Source organism: Malus sylvestris, chromosome 11 (assembly GCF_916048215.2).
Source record: "Malus sylvestris chromosome 11, drMalSylv7.2, whole genome shotgun sequence".
In the NCBI taxonomy this organism is placed as follows: domain Eukaryota; kingdom Viridiplantae; phylum Streptophyta; class Magnoliopsida; order Rosales; family Rosaceae; genus Malus; species Malus sylvestris.
In genome coordinates, this window is record NC_062270.1 from 12768631 (window position 1) to 12794035 (window position 25405).

Below are 25405 nucleotides of genomic sequence, written 5' to 3' on the forward strand. Positions count from 1 at the left end.
GCCTCTTAAGTTTTGGTTTATTTAACTTTTTAGGCATATACGTATATTACTATACTAATTAGGCGACGGTGGTGTGAACCATTGGATTTTCAAAGCCATAAAGTTCCAAATGTATGTGACACTCAAACAATAAACCCCAAAATCAACAAGCATCTCACCTCCCCCACATGATATGCATGATATGATACTTCTAATTGATGGTCTTCTTGACTTTAATCCATTGCTATTTTGTTGTAGGTTTGCACCTTTGTTTTGATTGGAGTTAACTTGTATTTTTAGCATGAAATGACAAGTACGATATAAATTTTAAATATAGAATTGGTTTGAACCCAAAAGTGTTGGTGTATTTTAGCAAACAACTTTATTTTCAAATTAAATCAATTGACCAACCGTAAACAAAAACAAATTTTCCATATTTGATATGATGAGTTAGATTATATTTTCTGGCACCATTTTCATCCCAATTTTACAGTCTTATGTTTATTAGGTGTGTCAATTAATAAATTTTGCATTTTTGAAAAACAACATTGATTATTTATTTTTTAAACTGGTTTCCAATTTTTTATTTATTTTCCTTTTCATTTAACTAATAACAATTTCTTTGTTGTAATGTATTCTACTAAGGAGGTAATATTCGTATTATTCTCATCACATTTTGTTTTAAAAAGTTCTCTCGTAGTGACATACAAAATATTAGACCACCTAAGCTTCAAATAAGAGAGACATTTTTAACTATCTATTATCCATATAACAAATACAACACTACGTACGCATCAGGACAAATAAAATAGAAATTAGAGTACCGCACTACCAACCATTCAAAATTTGCCACTTGATAAGTCTTGAGTATAATTTCTTATCACATAATTATATTTAAAGTTCTCATAATTAATTTATTCCTGATTAGTGTACTACACCTAGATTCATCTCACAACCATTTTTTTTCTCTTTCCTCCTACTCTATTTCTTTTCAAATTTTCCTCTTGGTTTATGCTTTAGTTCTATTGTAACAATCCGTCCCTAATTTTACGTTTTTATTATTTTAAAATAGTGAATTGACGAAAATGCCCCTAGAGATGAGATTGTTGGCTTTCATTGACCATCATTTTGTGACGCGTAGGAGCTATTATTTTACCGTATTCTCAAAGTTCTCAACGGTATGAATCCGTAGGCGCAAGCAGAATCAAAATCGAAGTTATGATTTAGGTTTTACAGAACTATGAATCCGAAAAAAGTTTTATAAAAATTACTATTTTATATTTTATACATTTTTCATGATTATTATATTATTGTTTTAATGTTTTCTAGTAGGATATTTTAGAGTTTTAATAATTTTCTGGCCCATGGGGCCCATATCGATACAAGCTCTCATCTCCTCTCTTGCCACGTGTCACTCATCCTCAACTCTCTAGGACCACTCGATCTCCCATCTCTCTCAGCTCTCTTTCAAAGACTTTCTCTATGTACTTTATCTCGCCCCATCTCTCCACCGTGTGCACCAACACCATCATGTGTCGATGCTCCAGCGAACCTTACCACCACCACGCCTTGCATTTCCCCTTTTTCCTTCTAATCCTAAACTCCCAGTGTTCTTTCTCCCTCTGTGCTAGCTGCACATGAACGCCAACGAGAATCCGGTGAGTTCACAGCTTCTTCGACGTTGGTAAGTTCGGAAACCACCCAAAATCTTTGTGGATCGCGATGTGGTGTGAGTTTCTAGTAGTTTTAAGGATTTTTTGTGATGTTTGAACATAGAAACACAACGAGAATTTTTCCCTGATTTTTCCAATGGACTCGAGAGTATCGTAGGCTTTTTCCGGCCATAACAGGACCAAATGCTGGTATAATTTCATTCATTTCCTCTTAAGCTTCAATTTGGTAGGTAAAATGTGAAAAATAGTTGAAAAATCAAGCTAATCGGACCTCGTTTTGTTCTCCGGTCAAATTTTCCAAAAACCAGCTATCGGACCCGTGCCTGGGATCGGGTCGACCCTACCGAAAAAAGAGGATCTAACTCAAATTCGACCCGACCAATTTTATTTGGATTTTGGAATATTCCAGGAATTTTCTTGGAATATTCATGTGTTGACTTTTACGAAATTTTCTCAAAAACCCTTATAAGCTAATTTCGAGGTCCCAAGTCCATTTTTGGCATCCATTTAGTGAAATTCCAAAGTTTTAATATAGTTGACCATCGAGGCGGTTTGGTTGACTTTTTAGGATTGACCGTTGACTTTTTACGAAAAATGCCTGGGACATTTCTTAGTGTATTTCGACATCCCGATTCCAAATCCCCAATCTTTTTTTTTCTTTCCAAATTTTATCGTTTTAGCTAAGTTTTACTAATGGGTCCCAATATTATGCTTAGGTGCAATTACTATCAGAGACTTCGGCTTCCCCAGCTCGAACGGATTTGATTTCACAAGTATCTGTGAATGGGTCTTTACTTTTAAATATTATATATTTATTTAAACCCATGTAACCTCTTTTTACACCCAACTTAAATTTTAAATGTTAATTGTCTATTTTACCCTATTGCATAATTACTATTAAGTACAAAATGAAATTAATAATAAGACTCAAATTTATCAATAAACCCAAATAGCTCTCATAGCTCTCATAGAGAATGTAGCCACTAATGATATTGTGGATCTTGAAGATGATTAAAATATCGAAGCATTTCTCGACACCCATGGACCTCAATTTGTGTATCAATGCACGAAACTTACCACTTAAAACCCCTCGAGAATGATTCTCGAGTGGAAGACAAAAATAAGCTCCAAGTCTTTAATATGTACATTCTTAAAATTTCATGTACTAAATTAGTATTTACGATTTAAAAGGTTGAGGGGTTGTGTAAATTTGTAGCTAAATTAAAAGGTTGAATTGGACATGTAGGTGGGGCTATAGCTCATTTAATCACCTGATGTAGTATTTTTTTAGGAAGAAATATAAAAACAAAACAAGCCTTGTTTTTCCATAACGTTTTCTCTCATCAGTGTGGGTATTCTGATTCTTCTGTGAATATATAGTCTTCTCCCTTCTTGCTCAAGCTCTTCAGGCCATGGTCACAGATGTAAGTAAACATTTTGCCCGAAGGACTTATAATTCTTCTGAATTTTGAAATGTGTATTTGTTTGTTAATTGCGTTTATGAGTGTAAAAATAAATCCACATATTGAATTGGGTTTATGGGGGTATATTAGGTAGTAAATTAGGGTTTAAAGAGATATTAATAGTTTAGTAAAAAATCAAATGGGTGCAAAGAGTTGAAAACAATATGTAGCTACATGACCATTTTTGTTGCAGATTTGACTGGTAGGAATCTCATTTGGATGATCAGATTTATCTCAAAGGATAAATTCGTAAGTACGAATTAATAATAACTCATTCAACCTTAAAATAACAAATTGAATAAACATTTATTATAATTTGAGTTTTTCCTAAAATACAGTGAGTTTTTTTTTTCTTTTAACAAACAATATTATCTACAATAATGGGGTGGATTAAGTCTCACAATGAGCTAGCAATAATATGGTTCAAATTTGAATGTGGTTCAAATTTGCTTTTGGTGAGAATCGAACCTAATGCCTTTCGCTTACAAGTGAAGAAGAATATCATTATACCATAGTATTAAGTGGCTAAAATATAGTGAGTTAACTAATTGTAAATCAAAATGTACTAATATTAAAAATCAACAAGAAGTTACATCCCCGATTTGCCAAAAAAAAAAAATGAATTGAATTTGTTCGAACCACACAACCAAATTGTTCATATATTGCAAGTCACCTACATGACTGCTTGTATCAACCAAACTTTTCATGGACTCGTCGTCTAATCACTAATCAAATTGATTAATATATTTTTTTGTAGCAATTAGAAACGGTTGTTTATTGCTATATCAATATGAAGCTTAAGCTACGAGATGAAGTTGTCGAAGATGGGTTGCAAAAAATGATTCCACAGACTTTCTTGAAATTATAGGCTAACCTAATGAGGACAATGGCAATGATCCAATTCATGCATGGATTATGCCAACTCACCTGGACAATGAAGCCGCAAACTTTGATTCACAATCGTAGTCCATATTCTTGATACTAAAGGATTTAATGTTGAGAAAGTCATTTATGAAGATGTTGTGAGTGGTGATACTTCTTCTTTTGCCAAGGAAATGTGTGACACTCAAGGTGGAAGACGTGGCTTGATAGATGATGCTTTTGGTGTAAGAATTTATAGAGACAATTGGTGAAAAGGAAGGTGAAGAACATGATGACGAAAAAGATGAACAAGAATCTAATGGAGCTACATGTTTGAGCCCATTCGGTGGTGATGATACCATTACTCGTGCCACCTAATTAAGATGAAGGGGTGTAGAGAAGCTGGTATAGGTATTGGTGCGATTGATAGGTACGCTGGAAGAACTAACCAAAACAAAGGATATGGAAATCCTTCTGATGAAGATTTATTATCGGTTTTGACTCCATGAGCATATGCATTCTTCTTGGTATTACTGTAATTCAATAAGACTTGTGCTTTCAGGGTGAAAGTGTCAATGAAGTTATAATTTAGTGAACTTTAACGAAAAGCTCCTGGTACTGTTCACTTTAACGAAAAACCACATTTTTATACTAAAAAGTCAATCCTGGTACTATTCATTTTCCCTTTATTTTGTCCTTATCGTTAAAACTCATAGTTTTCAAGCCCTTTTCATTAGTTTTCCTTATAATTTATCCTTTCTAGTTTTCATGCTAACATATCACATACTTATCTATTACATAGTATTTAATCACTAATGTTTGTCTGATACATGTGTTTGTGGACTTCCTCAATTTCCATTTTATTTTGTGGATTTTCTTTTTCAAATCTGATTGGTACATATTCCTCTTAGAGATTTTTCACTAAAGAGAACATCTCTACAAATGACAAATTTCTTTTTTCTTCAAATTGTAAGAGTCTATACCCTTTTTTTGTGAGCCATAGCCTAAAAAAATGCATCTTCACTTGACTCATCAAGTTTTTGTCTTATCTCCTAGGAGCATAAGCAAAGTAGATTAAACCAAACACTCTCAAATGGTTCTTCAATGTTTTCTGCCACTTCATGACTCAAATAGTGTCTTACCTTCCACCACCGTTGTTGAATGTCTATTTATTAAGTAGACTACAATATTTAACTCCTCAAATGGTGCAAACTTAGATGATGTATACTCCCCCTTCCGCGTCTGTCTCTTCTAAGACCAAATTGACTTTATCGTAGTTTGAAACCTCTTGAATATTGAGAAAACTTCTTATTTCTGTCTTAGAAAGTAAACCTAGGTCATTTTGGAATAATCATCCACAAACATCAATGTTGGAACCAAATTCATACGTCGTCGCGAGGATGGAGATACACAAACTCAACTACTTGTAAACTAGCAAACAATCGTAAGCAACCTTAACACTGGTAGGGTGCCGGCCAAAGGCTCTCTGATGGTAAAGTTAGTAAAAAATATTTGGAACTCAAGTAGTATGCAAAAGAATATAGTATGTGATGTTGAGCCTTGGCCCGTTCGTTAGTGCGGAAACGGGATTCAGATTACAACCTCACCAAATCACACTCAGTTGAATAGAATAAAATACAAGAAATAAAGACACCAAGAAATTTACAAGGTTCGAAAAAAACCTGCCTACGTCCCCGAAGAGATATTGCTCTTCATTATGAGAATAACAGTACAAGTACACATGAGTTAAATCGACATAACTCAATCCCAAATCCCTTGTACACTCACTCATTGAATTTTCCAAGAGCCTCACTCTACCCCAAGAGTTCTTTCACTAGAATACTTTTCACTCTAGCTCTCTTAATTTTCTCTCAACCCATGTTCAACCTTTCCCATGGGAGAGCCGAATGCTCTCTCCACCTTGGATGCTTTTTAATGCAAGCCTTCTCCCTCGGCAAGCATACCTAATGCAAGTATTTCCTTGCATTAAATAAAGGCCAAGCCATCATCACATTTCTTGCATAATGCTCCCAAAGTCAAAAGCAAACCCACTTTTGCTTTTACTTTGCAGCACTTGTTTGCAACTTTCAATGCAGCCCATACCATGTGATATTTCCACCGAAAGCAAACACAGGTCACTTCATTGTTGCCAGCTCAAAATATGAGCCAACCACAACATGTGATAATTGCTTTACTAACTATAAATGGTGTATTTATACCCATCGAGATAGAGTCCTTTTTAGGATATACAATTCGTATTAAACCGTGAGAATCACGGAGGATATCTGGGAGTAGATATTGTATCCTCTTAGGAGTGCAATTACTTGTGGTGTACGTCAAATCCCTAGATTGTAGGAATCTTCAAGAATATAGGAAACTTGGTTGATTCCATACCGAATCAGGTTTCCGTATCTTGCGGAACAGGCATGGTCAACGAAGTCGACGAACTTCACCCACTGCCCGGAACAGAATGATGTTAGCATTGCTAATTCATCTATGCAACTCTAAGATGGGAAATGTTAAGCCCATGACTAGACCTTTGAGGTATTCTTATTTCGATCCGCCTTACTTGGTCCTAAAAAATCAATAGTCCCACAATTGTCCATAACCAAGGAAGAAAATATCGGTAATATCGGTAGTCCGAAAACACGGAAATATCGATGGAAATATCGGGATAATATCGATATCGATAAAAATTACATGGAAACCACGGAAATTGTAAGAAAAACTTGGAAATTTTTATTGAAACTTTACAGGATGTTTATTTAGTCAATTATCTATTAATTTATCATAAAAAATTGGAAGGAAATGCATTGCATGATGAATTTAACTGATTTAAGTTGATTATATAGCGAGCTGGCAAACATTGTGAGTGTAGAAAATATATAATAATTAATGAAAGAAGTTTAAACACACCATAATCGTTTATATATAATGAATTAGTACAATATTTTACACTTTATACATTGCATGGTAAGATACATGAGTGACTAAGTACCACATAGAGTTCCTATGAGGTTCAAAATTTTCACTATCTTCATCATCACTATGTGTAGAGTAAGTGTATTGTGAAGAGTAGTCAGCAACCATAGCAATGACTTTCAAGAACCGAAACCCAAAAGTCAATAGGAAACCGAATACTTCGGTATTTTTCGGGATTTCAGGATTACCAAACAAATGGGATTTGGAAACCAATCCCATATCGAAAATTTCGGTATTTTTCGGGATGGTTTTGGTTTGGGACTTTTTCGGTTTGGTTTGGGATTTTCGGGAATTTTTTCCAACCATACATGTAAGTGACCAAATAAAAAATAGAAAAATTAAAAACCACATGCCATTGACTAAGTAATTAATTGACACAATTTAAAATATAATACCACAAAAAATTTGGAATATGTGCAAATTTGTTTCTTGCAAAAAGAATTCAAAACAAAACCATATATATAAATAGTTTAGCATGTTTTCATAAAAACGTAAGTGGTATGGTGGTCAAGTCGCTGAAGGAGTTAGATGGGAGGGGTTCGAACCCCTTTATGTGCATGTTTGAGACTTTTCAGAATTTTTCAAATATTTTTAGGTTCATCTCACGATATTATATATAATATCGCGATAATATCCATAATATCGCGATAATATCGATATTATCGCGATATATTAACGAAAATTAAGTGAATACTCACGAAATATCGTGATATGAAAAAAACGATTATCGATTTTTAAATCTATGTCCATAACCATGTATCTTAAAGGGTTGTTCCCCTTGAGGATGGATAACTATCAAAAGACCACGCTTTTGAGTAAATCAGAATACATACCGTTTTGAATTCTTCTTGACATGTGGTAATTCAGCCTCATAATCCTTACAAAATAGTTGAGACGTTCTGGATTCAGACATGCAATCTTGAAAGTTGTGCCATAAATGTCACAATGATGTAAATATCATAGTTGTATGTGCACGGAGAACGAGGAACTGTCTTTATCTTCCTAATTAATTTTGGTCGTCAGATTTGTTGATATCGAGGTAAGATGATCTGGATTCAAGGTAAGATGATTCCAAAATATATTGCACAAATATCTTTGATTTTTTTTTGTCCTTTTCACTTTTCAAAGTATCCAAGCCCTAACCTTTAGCTAAGAAATTTCTCCATTGCTCTTGCCTTCTTCGTATGAAACTTCACACCTCAATTTCTTTTTCTTTTTTTAGAAAACCCACTTTGAATCGAGAAGATGTTGCTTCTTTGAGTGTTCTTCATGCCCCTGCTACTAACTATGATTCACTCTAAGACCCTCAAATGGTTAGGAAGTGACAAGTTGATACCAAGGTAAGATGATCTGGATTCAAGGTAAGATGATTCCAAAATATATTGCACAAATATCTTCAATTTTTTTTTTGTCCTTTTCACTTTTCAAAGTATCCAAGCCCTAACCTTTAGCTAAGAAATTTCTCCATTGCTATTGCCTTCTTCGTATGAAACTTCACACCTCAATTTCTTTTTCTTTTTTTTTTAAGAAAACCCACTTTGAATCGAGAAGATGTTGCTTCTTTAAGTGTTCTTCATGCCCCTGCTGCTAACTATGATTCACTCTAAGACCCTCAAATGGTTAGGAAGTGGCAAAAAAGAATGAGATATTGTCGATTCCCATGGGTTGGAATCTTCTAAATGGATGCAAAGTCTGGTCAGAGGCCGACTATAATACTCTGCCAACTTTGCCTGAATCTTCATATCCTAAGCGTCCTTGTACATCCACCCCTAGTATTTGGACTTAGGTCTGAAGTTTTCTTTATTTGCTCTTATGAAGGGAATCATGACAACATTGGCCTCTGTAATCTGACTCCTGCGTCTAATCGGATCATCACTTGCCTTGAGCTACTGAATGAATGGTATGGAGTAGACTTGGGGCTTCAAAAATTTTGCATGCTCAATTCCAAGCGAAAAAGTTCAGATGGCCATTAATTCTTCCAATCAAGCTTAGCCTTATGTGGCCAACTTATATTACTGATTTTCCTCAATACGATAAGAGCTGGTACAAGGATTAGACCTGACATTCATGTCATGTTGTGTCGTGTAACACCCATTAAAGTAAACCGGTAATATGACCCGACTCGAAATCGACTTGTTAAAATTATCAAGTAATATGACCTGACCTGTTACGCATTAAGGAAAATATATTTTATATCAATAAATAATGAAAATGAAAAACATAATTTGACCAAAAAACAAAAAATTGAAAAACATAATACTAAACTAGTATATTCGTACCACGTTGTCACATAAATATTACTTCAAAACATTAAAAACAAAAACAATTTGTCTTTTATATTTTTCAAACTTGTACATTAATAATTATGAATAAAATTCATTTTGAACTCCCTTAAAATACTATTTCTCAGGGTTTGTATGGTTTTAAAAATTCCAACTACAATATAGTCATCCTCAAAGCTTAGATGATGCAATCATGAGTGTTTACATATTTTATTTTACATTTTTCGCAATTGTAAATTAATTATTATAAATTTTTTAATGTGTTTGGTATTTTTAATTACTTGATATTTTTTATTTAAAATGTGTTTTATAATTTTTTTTAGTACATAAATGTGTTTTATAATTTTTTTAGTCTCACTCTTTGCCTATAGTATACTATAAAAATAAGAAAACAAATAAAACTTAATTTTTAAAAAAAAATTTATATAGAATAATATTACAATAATACATACAATATACACATATATAAGTTTTTCTTAGTAGTTTAAAAAATCAAAATCATCAAAGTAACTTTTTTCTTAACATGTCGAAACGGTAACCTGCGTATCACCCTTGTGTAAACCTGATAAGGACCCGTTATTAATGGGTCGTTGTCAGGTGACCCGATAACAACCCGATTAGTTATAGTGTTGACCTGAAACTCGTTATTTTCATGTCGTTTATATGTCGTGTAAAAAATTGCCAAGTCTAACAAGGATGTCTTTGTCGTCTATGGAAACTAGAAGTGCGACATTACTACCATTCGTGTTAGGAACACTTATTCGATTAATCTTCAGCTAAGCAATGACATGAAGAATATTGGACTCTGGCAACCGGAGTTAATCGATCGAGCTTTCAAGGTCATCCATGCGGAGCACCGCAATTGTAGGTGGTTGATTGCTCATGATTAACTTAGAGAGCATTGCCATAATGCCATTGTAGACACTACTCCAAATTTTCAATCATTCAGCCTAGGCCTGGCATTTTGGACCCAACCCGTCAACCCGATCCGACCAAACCCGTTAATATTTGTATTTGGATGGATGTTTAATGGGTCGGGTCGCTAACGGGTGAACCCGTTAACAATCCGTTAAATAACGGGTCACTTTGGGTCAACCCGTTAGACTCGTTAACACCCGTTAGTTAAGGATATTTTAGTAATTTTAGTAAAGTCTTAATAATAAAAAATAAACTTTATGCAAAAAAAAATAATAATAATTGTTAACGGGTGACTCATTAGCTTAACGGGTCGGGTGACCCGTTAACTTAACGGATTGAGTTCGGATAACCCGTTAACTTAACGGGTCGGGTTCAACCCGACCCGTTTACAGGTCTAATTCAGCCATTATGGATAAGCCCTAATAACGTCAAGAAGAGAAAGAGGTCTGACGTTGCCGTGAAAAAGTTTGAAGTGGAGGCACTCTAAAAGAGAAAGTCTACTAAAGGAAGAGATTCTGGAATTTTGTAGAGAAAGGAAAATATCAAGAAGGTAGATTGAACTTCTCTGAGCGGATGTGTGGGGGTTTATTGACCCCTATGTGAACCTGGTTTGCAAAGCTGCAGAACAGCAGAAACATCAATAAAAAGATCATCTATCTCGACAATCACCAATACAGCTACAAGAACAGTTACTACAACAACAACATGAGTAGCCTCAACATCAGCAATAACAACAACAATTTATTACATCTTCAATTCCAAATGAAATTCTTATTCCTAGACCTCATCCTGCTCTAATTCCTCTACATCGCCTGATAAGAAGCTTGGCTAGGTCATCCTCTACTTTTGTTGGAGTGAGGGGTTCTTCTTCTACAGCTGTGCTCGTTGTTGAACGATCAATCCAGCCTCCTATATTCATTAAGCCCGCTTAGAAGGATTGCATTGCACTTCTTGCTAATGCTAGTAGACTTCACAACACAAAACATGCTCAAGTGTTGCTCCGAGCAGTCGTTGTTCCGACAGACTTCAGAGAAGTTCGCTCATCCTTCAAGGACTTTATCATGAATTACATGAGAGCCAATATGTGGTTATCCATTTCTTCATTTCTTTTTTTGTGAAACTTAGTTTTCTACATGCTTGCGTAATTCTCTTACACTTGTAACAAATAGGCTTATGTATGGACAAAATCAGATTTTCTAAGCTAACGGAGAAAATTCGCTAGCTCAAAGTGGCCTATAACTATAAGGAAGGCAAGGCCCAATTCGAGAGACAACTGCAAGAGAGGTCTGCAGAGTTGGTAAAGGTGTTTGCGAACCAGTAAACTGTAACAGAAGCCCACAAGGTGGAAATGAACAAGTTGATTGATCAGGCTACCTTTGAGGAGATTAAGGTGAATGACCTTAAGGCTACGTTGTCTATAATCATCGAGGAATTATAGCTATAGCAAGAGTTGAGGAGGAATAGGTATTGGAGAGAGACATGGCCGAGGCGGAGCGGGTGTTGTTAGTAGCAGAACAAAGTTCCTTGGATGTGGATTGCACCATTCTCCAATTAGAATTAGAGATATTACGCCGCTAGCCGGAGTTGAAGGAGAATGCGCATGCCTAAGCACTCTAGCAAACAAAGGACAAGAATGAGACGGAGCTAGTGAAGATTCATTCAACTGTCCAGGAAGCATCGAATTAAGATACTCTGAGTGCTACGATCGAGGGTATGTTACCGACTATGCATGGCAGGAGCATAAGGATGGTTGAGTTACTCGCCCTATAATGGCCGAAGTGTAGAAGGCCACCTTTCCTTTCCCTACTCACCTGGAGGATGAAATCTCAGAATTGGAATTCCGATGATACTGGGTCCAGCTTCGATCTTAGGGAAGATCTAAAAGTCATGCCATCTGTTAATATCAATGCCCCAGAAGACCTAGTTGCCGCGATGAAAGGAAAAGTTGTTGTTGTGGAGATTGACTCGGATGGAGGAACGTTGTCGTAGGTTTTACTTTCAGTGTTTTTAGACAATTTTCTACCAAGTAGGGCGCTTGTCTTTTCCTAAAAATGAACACTTTGCCCGAGTCACGAGACTTAGGTTGCTTTTGAATTTATATTTAATCTCACTAGATTCCCTACATATTATTTCTTTTGTTAAGTAGTTATACTCATATCTTTAAGCATGTTAAGGTATATTACTTAGGACTTTCCAATTTTTTACTTTCACGTTGTGGAATATAGTTCAATTAGACAATCTTTTTGAAGTAGAATAACTACGGAGTAGTAAGTAACAGAGAGAAACACTAGTAAGCTTGTAGGCCGGAACAAAGCTCTAAGATGCCCTTGTTCGAAAAAAAATTTCTTCCCAAACTTTATGTTTATAAAGATTTTGATTGCAATAATCAGAGTACCACCTTACTCCGAACTTGCTTTAATGCATTGATTGAATTAAGGATAAGAAAATGCTAGGATGTACCTGGAATGGTCTTCGATTCTTAGTGTAGTTATGAACTTCTTTTCATCATGGCTTTATGCCCATTTGTTTGTTCACCTTGACCTATTTTGGGTTTATGGATTTTAATAGTTGCAATGTGCTACCAAGAAAGGGATTCCTTCTTAGTTCGAACTGTGTGTTCGTCCCTAGTGAATCTTAAACAAAAGTTCATTAGGAACTTGGCCGCTTACATGTGGGTTGGAAACACCCTTGGAATCCTTTTGTCATACCCTATGCATCGTACCTAGGCGATTTTGATCGGACTACACAAAGCTAGCTTAGTTAAGGCACTTCCAAGCTCCATTGGAATAAAATTCCTCTTGAGAATTTTCTAGTCTGGATGCCTCATTCGAAACTACATTAGACACAGGGTGCTGCATAATGCACTTGACTTAGTACGCTGGTCCGGGATAGAAGTAATTGTACTCGAGATTGAAGTTTAGAGACATCACTCGGATAATTTTCGAATCGCTCATTCAATTATTCCCTTGAATGGTATATAGCCCAAGTTTGAAAAATTCACAACCCTTACGTTGTATAATTTTTTAGAAGTCGAATGGTGTGTTGAAACTTCCGGATCATAGGGCCATGTTTCAGTGTCCATAACATGCTTGTCGTGACCGTGCTTAATACAGCTTGAGCCTCCTAAGCTGCTAATCGGAACACCACGTAATGGGCTATAGGAGACTCCTTAGACACTAACACTTTGAATTTTTGGATTTGCAATTATGAAAAGTTTCAAAGCTGTGTTATTTAGAATATGGGGATATTTCTTATATTGCAAAATAGAAAAAGGAACGAAGAAATGAACAAAAGTTGCGAAATAATCAAACTTAAATTCTTATTAATAATCAATAATTTAATTGTCAACAATCACGTTATATGGATTGTAAAATATGATTTAAATATATAGTTTTTTTAGCATTATCTTTCTTCTAAATTTTGGGGTGAAGTCCGAGGGTGCATTTTGCTCACCACCTCAATTGGTGGTAATTAAAGTTTGACATTTGTATCTATTTACTACACAAATTTTAAAATTTAAACTTTAATAATAATAAATAAGATAGTGAGAATAGCCATCGTAAGAAGTTTTGTAGTGTAATTTCTCTTTTCGTATTAAAAATAGGAGAGAAAAAACCAAGAAAAGCATGTTTCTGTTTTGTTTTGAAATTTTTGTTTTTCCTAGCGGAACCTCCTGGAAGAAAGTCCCTCGAGCTGGATTTCCTGCAGCCATTTCCTCCAACCAACAGCCCCCGCCCCGCTTTTCAAACTTTTCCACTATAAAGTTTCAATCTTTTCTCTGTTCGCCTGGTAAAGATTTTCTTGGATGCTTTCTAGTTTGCTTTTACCTCGAAATCCCATTGTGGGTCTTCTTTTATGCGACTGAATTGAACTTATTCCCAAACTGGGTTTGCTCTGCTTTAATGTTTTTTCATTTACTTTGAGGATTTAACCATGAAATTTGCAGCCTTTAGATTATTGGGTAGTTCGGTTTTGGTAAAATATCTGATGGGTTGCCTTTGATTCTGTCTGGGTTTGCCTGATTTTTTCAGATTAAGTGTTGGGCCTGCAAAAATACTTATTGTGGATTGATTGTTCTGCATATTGGTTTCAAGAGGAAAGTGGCACTGAGAAGCTATAGATTGGTGATTAAAGGTTGGAGCTTTAGTCCAATCAGGTAAGTCTCTTATTGGAAATGTAATTTTAGCATATTGATATTTGGTGTGGTCGATTAATCTTATGGATTTTCCCCCTTTGATAGTATTGAGATATAAACCCAGCAGGAGGGTTCCTCTTTCGTTTTTGCAATTCATATATAAGAAATAATGTATGACGTAGATGTTAAAATAGTTAAAACAAGAGGAAGAATAAGATTCATCTTTCAATTTGTAACAATAGATGCCGATGAATGCTAGTATGGCGGAACTAGAAAAGGAAATGCCATTATTCGATTTCGCATGCATACCCTTGAAAACGCCACGTCAAAATGGTTTCCATCCTTAGAGAAAAGCATCTATTCCTGAGGATGTTTAGGTTAGCTTTAGTTCAAGGAATTCTATTTTTGGCGGTTGTGTGTGAGTTTGTGTGTTTGTTCTGCATTCATTTCGGCTCAAAGATGTCTTTTCAATTGTAAATTGTGTTAGATGTTTGGCCTTGAAGTTTTAGGACTTTCAAAATTTTTGTATTTAGTGTGCACCAAGAATTCTAGATTGTAGTGAATACCTTGTTGTTTATGAGCTTACTGTCTGTGTGTTTTGTCATATATTTACGCTATAAAGATGATTTAAGTGGAGGGTTTGGGGTAATAGTTTAGAATAATTGCTCCATAAGTTTTGTTTTGCTTTCTTAATGTTGAGTCTTTCATCATTGGTAACTTGGTAATGAAGAGTATAATAAAATATGAAAGGGAAAATGGCAGGATATACAATGTGATGCAGTCAGCTAGAAGATTTCATATGGAAATCTGTGTAGATTTTTGTGTAGTGTATTGCTTATCAATATTATTTGGTTAAGTGTACCTGTGTGTTTGTTTGAGTATTGTGTGCGCTCTCTTTGTCAAGGTCCCTGTATAACTCTATGAACTTTCCATCATTTTTTCTGCATCCTTCATTCCTTCTATTGCGATCTACTTGTGTTAGCTTAATGCAACCACTGAATGTCTAGTCTAGTTTCTTCTGTATCTATTTTATAAAGAACTGCTTTATTGTATCTCAAAAGAAGTAGAAAAAGTAAATGCTTTTCCCTTTCTTAACTGCTTAAGAGTTTTCTAATTGAACTAAAGCTTTCTCAATGCTGAAACTAGGCCTTATATACTTATTTTTAAATGAATATGTGTTGCTAAAGTGCACGTTTGAGGCAATGCCTACTGCGCATCAATGAATTTTGTCTAAAACAACACAGAAATGCTTTGTACCTGGGCGATATAAGAAGCTAGTGAGAGATTTGTTTAAGACTTTTTATCTGACTAAGGGAAGAATGTTTTTATGATCAACTCTTACAGTTATTTGTTTATTGAAATTTTGTATGTAACATTTATAGTTGGGCTAAGCTCTTGAAAGTTGGCATCTATGCACCTTCTGTCTTTTATTGAGAATGAGACGTTTTATTACAAACAAACGGAACAAAATTACAAAACAGAAGCAATGTTTAAGGAGACCACTACAAAAAAATAAAAAATAAAAATGATGAAAACCAACTATGAGGCTCTCCCACAACAAAACTAAGAGATAGCAGCTTGCCAGTCAAGCCAAACAGCTGAAAGAGACATGCACCTTCAGTCTTTGCAGACAAAATTATGAAGTTGAATCAGCTCAGAAATAGTGGGGCCACAGCAGACTCTTCATGACTGGAATCTGATTCCAGTTCATTTCATTTTTTATCTGTATGATTTTCTGAGTTTTCATACACTGTCTTTTCAAAATTTGCGCATTCTGGAGAAGGCCTATGTGTGGTGATTTCTTTTGTAGAATATTCTATGTAGCAAGATTAAAGTTTTTCCCTTCCTCACTATTTCAGAAGCAGTGCCAGTGATGAGCGAAGTCCATCGCTGCATCCTTTGAAGACTTTTAGAGGGTGAGAAATGGATAGATTCAAGTGTTGATTTGGGTTAAGTCTGATGATGAGAAACCTTACTGAAAAGGGGATTTTACTGTTCTTTTCTTTCTTTTAACACAAAGAAACTTTTAATATGCAGTTGTTTCACTTTTCTTTTTATCTGGTATTTGCTTGGATGGGATGTCCTAGTGACCTTGGGGTTCTTTCTTCAGTTCGGATTTGTTTCCAAATTTGGTCTTTCATAAATTAGGATTTATGGCTATAGAAATTTCCACAAGTTCGAAATTGTAACTACCATTGCAAATGTGGGTGTGATTGTGTACCAATGCCAGCGGTCTGTTTTGTTTCAAAGTTTCAGAGTTCAACAAAGAAAATTCCTTCATAAGAGGTAAAGCTCCTCTGGGGGGCATAATTCCCCTCTTTCCCTGGTTTCTTGAGCCAAGTAAACCATGGGTGTGATCACCAAAGTTTTATTTATATGTCCTCTAATTTTGTTTTCATCCTTCTTTTACTAATCGGACAAGATACCTTGAGGCATTGGGTTATTCCTTTAAATCCTTTATCCTGTTCCTCAAAACTTAATTTCTAAACCCTATCTATCCATAAATCTTATATGTATTCATAATTCATGCTATTCAAATGATGGACACATGTGCCTTGCTTTATTTGTTTAATTTAGGCATTCTCCACTTCTGGATGGAAGAAATGATGCACATATTATTGTGGTTTATTATTATAGAAAAGTCTTTATTATTGTACTTTATAACTTACCTTATATTTATGTAAAGAAGTTGACAGCAGAGTTGTAGCTATGGTTCCTGATTTATACCTTCAGTTGCATTTTCGTCCTTGAACTCGAATAGTAGTTTACTCTGATCCTTCAACTTGATTCCAGTTGATGTTGGTCCGTTCCATTAGTTCTGTTAGCTTTTATGTCCTAAACTATATTTTTGAAGGGCACATTCTTTTTTATCTATGATTAAATAAAACTAAAACTTAATAAAAAAACACCAACCTAACGCTTCTCTTTTCCAGCAACGTCCCCACCCCTCAACACTCCATATCCTAGGACTGCCCCCGCCCCTCAACACTCCGTATCCTAGGACCGCCCCCACCCCCAACCCACACCTCCCCTTATCACTCTATCTCTGACTTGTTTAATCCTCATTAAGTAACTGAGGCTTCCTGGTTACATCTCTATAATTTTAGTGATTGTTTTTCTCCGAGATTTGGTTTCCAGCTTCCTATTCTTTTGCCTTGTGATAAGTTGGAATCGGAAAAGAAGTTGTATGGTAAATGACGCAGAGCAAGTCTTATTATCTTGTTATAATTTACAAAATTATCCATTAGTTTCATTTTGTTGTGGCTCCATTTAAAGTAAAATAAATTATATGGTTCAGAGATTAACACCATGTTGTATATAAAGCTGAAAGGATTTTGACTATGCAAATTGGGATTTCTAATTTTCTTTATAGCTATATCAGATTGAATTTCCTTGGTATCAGAAAGTGAAAATTGGGTAATATACATGGGTTCCATAGCCATTGTGTTGTTTGTCCTGGATTTTAACATTTTGCAGTAAACGGTAGAATTTCCTGGCTTTCTTCTTGGTGTGCAATTATACTCCTATTTGTTCATAACCTTCCTCTGTGTATCTATGATTCTCATGGAAGTAAACTACTTTCTTTCAGGTTATTAGTCTATAAACTTCCTCTGTTGATGATCTTGTGTCTGCTAGTTCCCGTTTCAAAATGAACAACTCATTTGGTGATGATTATGTAAGCCTTCGGAACCTTAATGTTTTTATTTTCTACTCAAATAAAATAGGGCAACCTTAAAACTTTATGTGCAGGATGAAGCAACTGTTGCAGGATTCGAAGTTTTAAGATCACCCGATGCAAGTTACAACAACGTGTACCCTGGGAATGAAGACGAGGCACGGGATCCACCTCTTGTCCCTCCACATCTGCAACAGACATTACTTAGCTACCCAGCAAGTGCAGACACTGCCGGAACCCTTCCAGCACCGCAAAATGTGACACTCAACCATCTTTACATTGAGAACCGGGAGACCCCGCGCTCTGTGGTCGCACTTGGGTTCACTCATCGCTTTCGTTCAAAATTTGTTTCAGTTGTGCTTTACAAACCAGTTCAAAGAAGTGGGACCACCAGCAGTTAGAAATTGAACACTAGAATACACCTACATTAGCGGTGAAAGATACTTATTTCCTCACAGAAGCTTATGAAATTAGGTTTGATTTCTTCCGATTTCTTTGTAGACTTGATGTATTCTTCAGCGTAGACTCGCTATACTGTGGAGTTTGCTGGTTAGGTTATGATCTCATGCGAGAATTGTTTATTTGAAGTGATTAGGATCATTTGATTGCATTTGTGAATACAAAATGCCTGCTTTATACAGATAAGGAAGCCTTCTCCTTGTATTTGCATATCATATGGTTGAATGATATATGCAACTCTTGCAGGAACATGCATTCAATTGTTGGTAATATATATGTATTTGACCTAAAACTAGAAGCCTCATCTCCCATGCATATAATTCATTTGTTTTATTCTGTGCTCCAATTGTTTTGGTAATGTCAGTAGTCAACTCCTACTGTCTATACCTATCCATGCAAAATGGGGGAAGTAAGAGGTTTATTGTAATACATTCATTATGGATGGGTTTCCATTATTAGATTGGTTTTAAATTTTATTAATGATATTATAAACTACTATAATCTACGGGAAGATGATTCTAATGATATTATAAACTACTATAATCGACGGGAAGATGATTCAAATTTGGTTACAATAGTATGCACGATGTCCTAGCCCTTGTAAGTGTGCTCTTCTTGTATCATATATATTTTCTATTTTTAGATGTGAATGTTTGAGATGCATTTAGAAATGCACAAACTGGCTGGTCATGTGCTTATGCAAAAGGAATTAAGGATGTGCAAGAAAAACCGTCTGAATCATTCAAACTATCCAAATAAAATCAGTTCGAGCGGTTTGTTTTTGTTTGGTTTTGGTTTTATCCATTTAGTGTAAAACTCAAAACCGAAACCGAAACCGAAACCTAACTACTCAAATGGTTTTATTCAAGCGGTTCGAAAATCCGATTATAAATGGATTAAGTTGATCCAGTCCGATAATAATTATTATGATCCAAATTATTACTTCATAAATATTATACTTTGCGTAACTGACTTTTTTTGTTTTTTTGTTTTTTAAGGTAATAAGAATTTATTAAGAAATCATTAAGGACGTATATAGCACAAGCATGTCAACGTAACCAAGAGGTCACGCATGTCAAGGGGCACACTACACAATACCAAGAGGTTAGAGAGATTTGTAGCAATACCGATTAGGAGTGATTACGATTAAGGGAGCTTAGACATAATGATTCGAATTTCGAAATAAATGAACATCGATAAAGATTCGAATTTGATGAATATCGTATGTGAATCAGAAGTTAGATCTGATAATCTAAATACCGTTTGGATCCAATAGTTAGATTGTAAATGAATCCAAATATGACAAGTGCTAATCCGTTTAAGTCTATAATGCCTTGTTAATTAAATTATAAACCATCATCCACCATTATTCTCCCCTTTTTAATTATTCTACTCAATCACAAGCCCTTATTTATCTTGGATAACCTGCATGCGCTTTTCATTTCATATGTTTGAAGACATATCTATGTGTGTGTGTGTGTATATATATATAATGATATAAAAAAATATAAGTGGAATTATATGTTTCATTGTTTTCTTATTCAAGAAATACATATCAATTCAGATGACGTGGAATTATTGGATTTATCGATGGAAGACCAACTAACAAAGATATCGGGCAACATTCATTATCTTTCACTTGTAGGATCTGACAAATCCATGCATGGACTTATCATAGACAGTTCTTATCAAAATACAAAAAAGCTCTTATAATATGCCATGGCCGCCAAAACACAACTGTTTTTTCGTATCTCTTAAACAAACAATAAGGGCCACATTTACAGATCCCTCCGACGCATGGCCAACAAATTCCAATAAAACAATACCAAATCGCGTTGTCCAAAGCCCCTTTAGGAAAATAAAAAAATAAAAAACAACAACCTCAGAGAACCCTATGAGCAATTGAAAGGTTAAGTGTTGCATAATAAATTATATTTTGTGTGTATCCATCAAACATTTCGAGCAACCGACCCGTAAATGTTTAAAAAAATCGTATAGTTTGCGATCAGAAGCGATGAAAGCTTTGACCTGTCATCTGGGAATTATAAGTAGGAGTTTTGTGGGCCATAATTGTCCAATAATTCACATTTTGATAATTGTTAGTATACATAACGAGTAAGGCAACTTAATATAAATATTACTTATGTGATGAATTATAATGGATGTCAAAGGTCATCCATCTCATTAGCCCTTGATTGACTTGCAAATTGCAGAACATGTATGTTTTTGCTTAAAATATCTGCATTTTGGCCATCTTAAACTTGCAAGTTGCAATAGATTATTGGTACATGTCAAAATATAAGGCTCACATGGTCACACATATGTTAAACTATATACTAATCAATAAGTCATCATTGAAACAAAGAACAATTGATATTCATTTACATTAGTGACGCAAAATGAGATGAAGCATTATCAGTGCCTAATAACTAGCATGCACGATTATATGTACCCTTCAGTGGATTAACAGTTTAGCAATATGTTATGTCAAAATGTTTGATATGAATATATTTCCCCTATATAAGTAATTTTTTCTATTATTTGACAAGTTCTGATGTCAAATTGAGAAAATTAAAATGTTTGACTTGAATATATTTCCCCTATATAAGTAATTTTTTCTATTATTTGACAAGTTCTAATGTCAAATTGAAAAAATTAAAATGTATGACATGAATATATTTCCCCTATATAAGTAATTTTTTTCTATATATCTTATTAATAAATATATCACTTAAAAAAAATCAACAATTATTGACAGTGAACAATGCAACATCCAGAGTGCCATCAAACTGGATTTGAATCCTCTCTGAGCTTAAGAGGTTGAGCCTCTTGCGCAAAGCATACGAGCCGTTGAATTTTGATTCAATGGCTATAAATAGAAATGTCCTCTAAAAATTATAATAATTATAATCGTTGAATCAAAATCCAATGATCCATATGCTTTTCTTAGGAGGCTCAACCTCCTAAGCTCAAGAGAGAATCCAAATCCCATCAAACTAGCAAAAAGGAGATTAATAAGATGTGATGCATCTGTCAACAATGGGCACAAAAATCGACAGGTTGGCAAAAACATTTCCAAGTTGTTTGGATCAAAACTTGAACTTTGGGCTCAAGAAAGGAGTTGGCTCAAAAGGAGGCCCGAAAGGGAAGATAGCCGAAGCCCAGAAGGCAGGAGAAGGCCTTTTCTGACTTGATGCAGCTCATGAAGACCACTTGCTTACCTACCCAAAGGCCAAGTGGTGTAGGCTGGTCAGCTACACAGCCCATAAAGTACTTTATGGTGGCATTACATGTAAAATAGCTGATGAGTCATCACCCTCAAACCGCATTCGGGCAAAGCTGCTGCTATCAAAGGCCAAGCCGAGTTGTCTATATAAGAAGAAAGAAAATCAAGGATTAAGGACACTCAATCAAATAAACAAATGCAAGCACAAACTCTGCTCAAAGCCAGATTTGCCTTCAAAACAAAGCTGTAGTCAACCTTCATCCCTTTCGGGATAAACCTCCATCCTTTTCGGGATAACCCTCTCTTCAACCTTTTTTAATAGCTCTGCTACCTTGTTCAACCTTGCTGTAGTATCGATTCATCTTTTGTAATCTCTCTCTCTCTACCCCTCTAAGCTTTCAGACATTTGACAAAACTACAAAGATAGGGACCTGCAAGATGAGCAACCTTACCCGATAAGGTTTAACCTTGCCCGACCTTCTTTGCTTTAGTTTTGTCTTTTCAATATGTTGTATACTTCCAGTTATATGCAAGTTATTTCTAGCAACATGATTATTAAGAGGCTTTCTCAGTACTTGAATCCGATTTGAATATATCGTCAGTGTTCAAACCAGATCTAAGTCCTAAGCCCTCGGGCATGTAAATCTGATCAGTTAAAAGTCCTTGGCCTCAAGGCATAAAAAAGAACCTTATGTGGACTTAACCCATCCACGACAGTCCTTGATAAACGAGAAGTCTGAAGTTACTTGGGGCGCAAGTAATCAACCTACCTTCTAGTTTTCTTTCTATTATGCCATGATTATCATAGAACGCTTGAGCATGGATGGATTCTAATAGAAAGCCTCAAGGCCTACACCTAAGGCCCCACAAAGGCATCCATTTGGATTCATTCCGTTCAGCGACCTAAAGAGTCTAATTATAAGAATGAACTATGATGGGAAGCCTCAAGGCCTACACCTAAGGCCCCACAAAGGCACCTATTTGGGTTCATCCTACTTCTTGGATTCGGGTAATCAGAAGTATAATAGTTTGAAAACTCCTACAATCACGAGAATGAATATGATGCGTTCGAGCACTGGTTTAGTTATTTATGAGAAGCCTTAAGGCCTACACCTAAGGCCCCACAAAGGCACTTGTTATAACTAACACGGTTTCTTGGATACATACATACATACAACTAAAGCACGACTGCTATTTTACATCTGCCATGCTAAAGATGGCAGTGGCACGCCTGAGCACCTAAATGTTAACCTTGATTGTGAGCCTCAAGGCCTACACCTAAGGCCCCACAAAGGCACATCTCAAAGTTAACGATGTCCTTCTCTTTCAGCCTTGCCCGAAGAGTCTTGCCCGACGAGACTTGCCCGACAGCGAAGTAGAAGCCCGACAGCAGCCCTCAACCGGCGCCAACCTCCAGGGGAGCTGTGTGCTCGTCAGCCAGGAAACATCCCCGACGGAAATTCCTGCCACGAACATAGTTTTGGCACGCCCAGTGGGACTCCCCTGATCAGAAGATATATGTCAAGATGCCAGAAGGCTTACAAACTATGTTACTACAAATGTTGCAAAGGTTGGAGAAAGCTTCCACAGGCTTCAGAGAAGAAACAGACCTGGTCCCTCCCGAGGGAAAGAGACTTAAAACCAGCCCGCCTGAAAAGCTGGTGGTAGACAAACCTGCAGTTCCCTTTTCAGAAGTCCCTGTAAATATGATCAATATGACATGGGCTGAGAAAGGAAAAGAAAGAATTACAAAGGTGAAGGAATATTTTGTGAAAACATGTTCATTTAAGCAACATCAATAAGCATGCAATTAACAATTAAAGGCGGAATCATGCTAGCATGCACTTAAAAACAAAACATTAACCAAGAAATTCAAAGCCTAGTAGATTGGTGAACCAAAACTCAACTCAAAACAAAGTGAGTTGAGATTTATACCTTTGTAGATTCCTCTTTGCATAAGCAAAGGCTAATCACCCAAAGAGAGGGCCTTCATTCCTTGCATCTAAAACTATATTTTTGGATGGAAGAATAGGTTTCTCCAAGTTCCCAAAGTAGGGAACCTCTAAGTCTCTTCACCAAGGAGAGATTGGAGAAGAAATGAGTGACCTTGGAGTAGTGGGATTGCAAGATGCACCCCCCAAGGGGCCGGCCTCCTAGAGAGAAAATGGAGAGACAAGTTCTCACCAATTTTCTCTAAAAGAAAACCCTAATGAATAAAAGGCTATAAAGTCATATTTATACCTTTATTCATTTGAGTGGCAAACTTGTAATTAAAGCAAGTTCACTACCCTTCCTCTAAATGGCCGGCCATGGGGTGTTGTTTGGGCTTTTGGGTCTTAGTGAATCATTATTCATTAAGTTGTCATACAACTTAAGTCAATGGGCTTGACGTTCGAAGCCCATTGGGCCTAAACGTCCAAAACTATCCCGAGGTCTTTTAACGAACTTATTCGTTTGATTAATTAACATATTAATTAATCCTTACCATAAATAAATGATTAAACCATTTAATCATTCTTACTCATCTCCGTTTAATCTCCAATCTCAACCTCTTATGGTGTGCGATCCATTAGGTTCCTTTTAGCGAGGCAGTGGGCGATTAAAACCATTTTATATCGATTGTGAATTGAAACTTACTTTCAATTCTCCCTTTAGCGATTACACACGTTTAGGGCTTCCACAAACCATGAGTGACACCTTGCAGCATATCATGGTTACCCAAGCTAATCAGAAGAGGTAGAGAAAACCTATTCAGTTTGGGATTACAAATGCAATACGGTCTTTCTCTAATACAATACTCTTGACCACATTGTTTGGTTTGATAGTTTATTTATTCATGTCTACTATCCAATGTGATTCGTGTGCTTATATGATTTCCTTGAATGTGATTCGGAACGCATTCCCAAATCCCATTCATACTCTGGCCAGAGATTCTAAATCATATCATAGAGTATTCTCCCTCAAACAGTTTGAAGGTTAGAGATCCCTTGTTGCGCATTCACTTGCCTCCATGGCTAAGTGGCTTAACCCCAACGATGCCGTGGACACCCTCCTGATGGAGTGACTTTGACATAATCAAAGATCAAGGACTTAACCACAAGACAACTATGATGGCTCAGGTCAAAGGACTACTTTGCATTATCCCAACCATGAGTTCTCATGTGACATGAGTATGAGAACTCTTCGTTGATCGCGTTCAGTGAACTCATTCCCTATTGAGCACCTACGTACTTGTCTTGATGTCACACACACCAATGACTCGAGACTAGTCACTCTCCCTGAGAGAAGACATAGCACGTACCGATCTTGACGGACTGTCAATGCCCAATTGGCAATCCTATGATCAGGAACATTTAGGATGTGTCTACGAAAGAATGGTCTCATGAATCTAACTTCATTAGATCGCATTCTCCCAATCACATACTCCTTGGACTTTATCGTTTAAGCATATAACATTTATATGAGACGGCTCAAACAATAATCTTTGCCCTTTATATTAAACTAGATTAGTTTAACATGTGAAATGTTCGTAAAGTATCATCATATGATTGGTTTTAGGGCACATTTCCAACAATCTCCCACTTGCACTAGAGCCAATCAGCTTGGTCATCAGTGATGATACCTCTTCTGTAGTCATTTCATAAATGGCTGAGTAGTAGGCCTAGACAATGGATATCTATATGTTATCCATAGAAGCAACCTTGAGAATAACGACGTCACCATTATACATGATTCTCAATCATGTGGTTCA

General features: G+C 35.9%; 1 protein-coding gene across 2 annotated transcripts; it reads left to right on the forward strand.

The window, feature by feature from the left end:
• The first annotated feature begins 13779 nt into the window (after positions 1-13779).
• Positions 13780-18720, forward strand: LOC126590140 (SNF1-related protein kinase regulatory subunit beta-3). Of its 2 annotated transcripts, XM_050255667.1 has the most exons (5): positions 13780-13947; positions 14190-14314; positions 16153-16209; positions 17883-17969; positions 18044-18720. In XM_050255667.1, exons 4-5 carry the CDS (start codon positions 17943-17945, stop codon positions 18368-18370), a joined length of 354 nt encoding a protein of 117 aa, XP_050111624.1. In that variant the 5' UTR covers positions 13780-13947; positions 14190-14314; positions 16153-16209; positions 17883-17942; the 3' UTR covers positions 18371-18720. The 2 variants fall into 2 exon arrangements, with proteins under 2 accessions (XP_050111624.1, XP_050111623.1); XM_050255666.1 differs by lacking the exon at positions 16153-16209.
• Positions 18721-25405: the final 6685 nt, after the last annotated feature.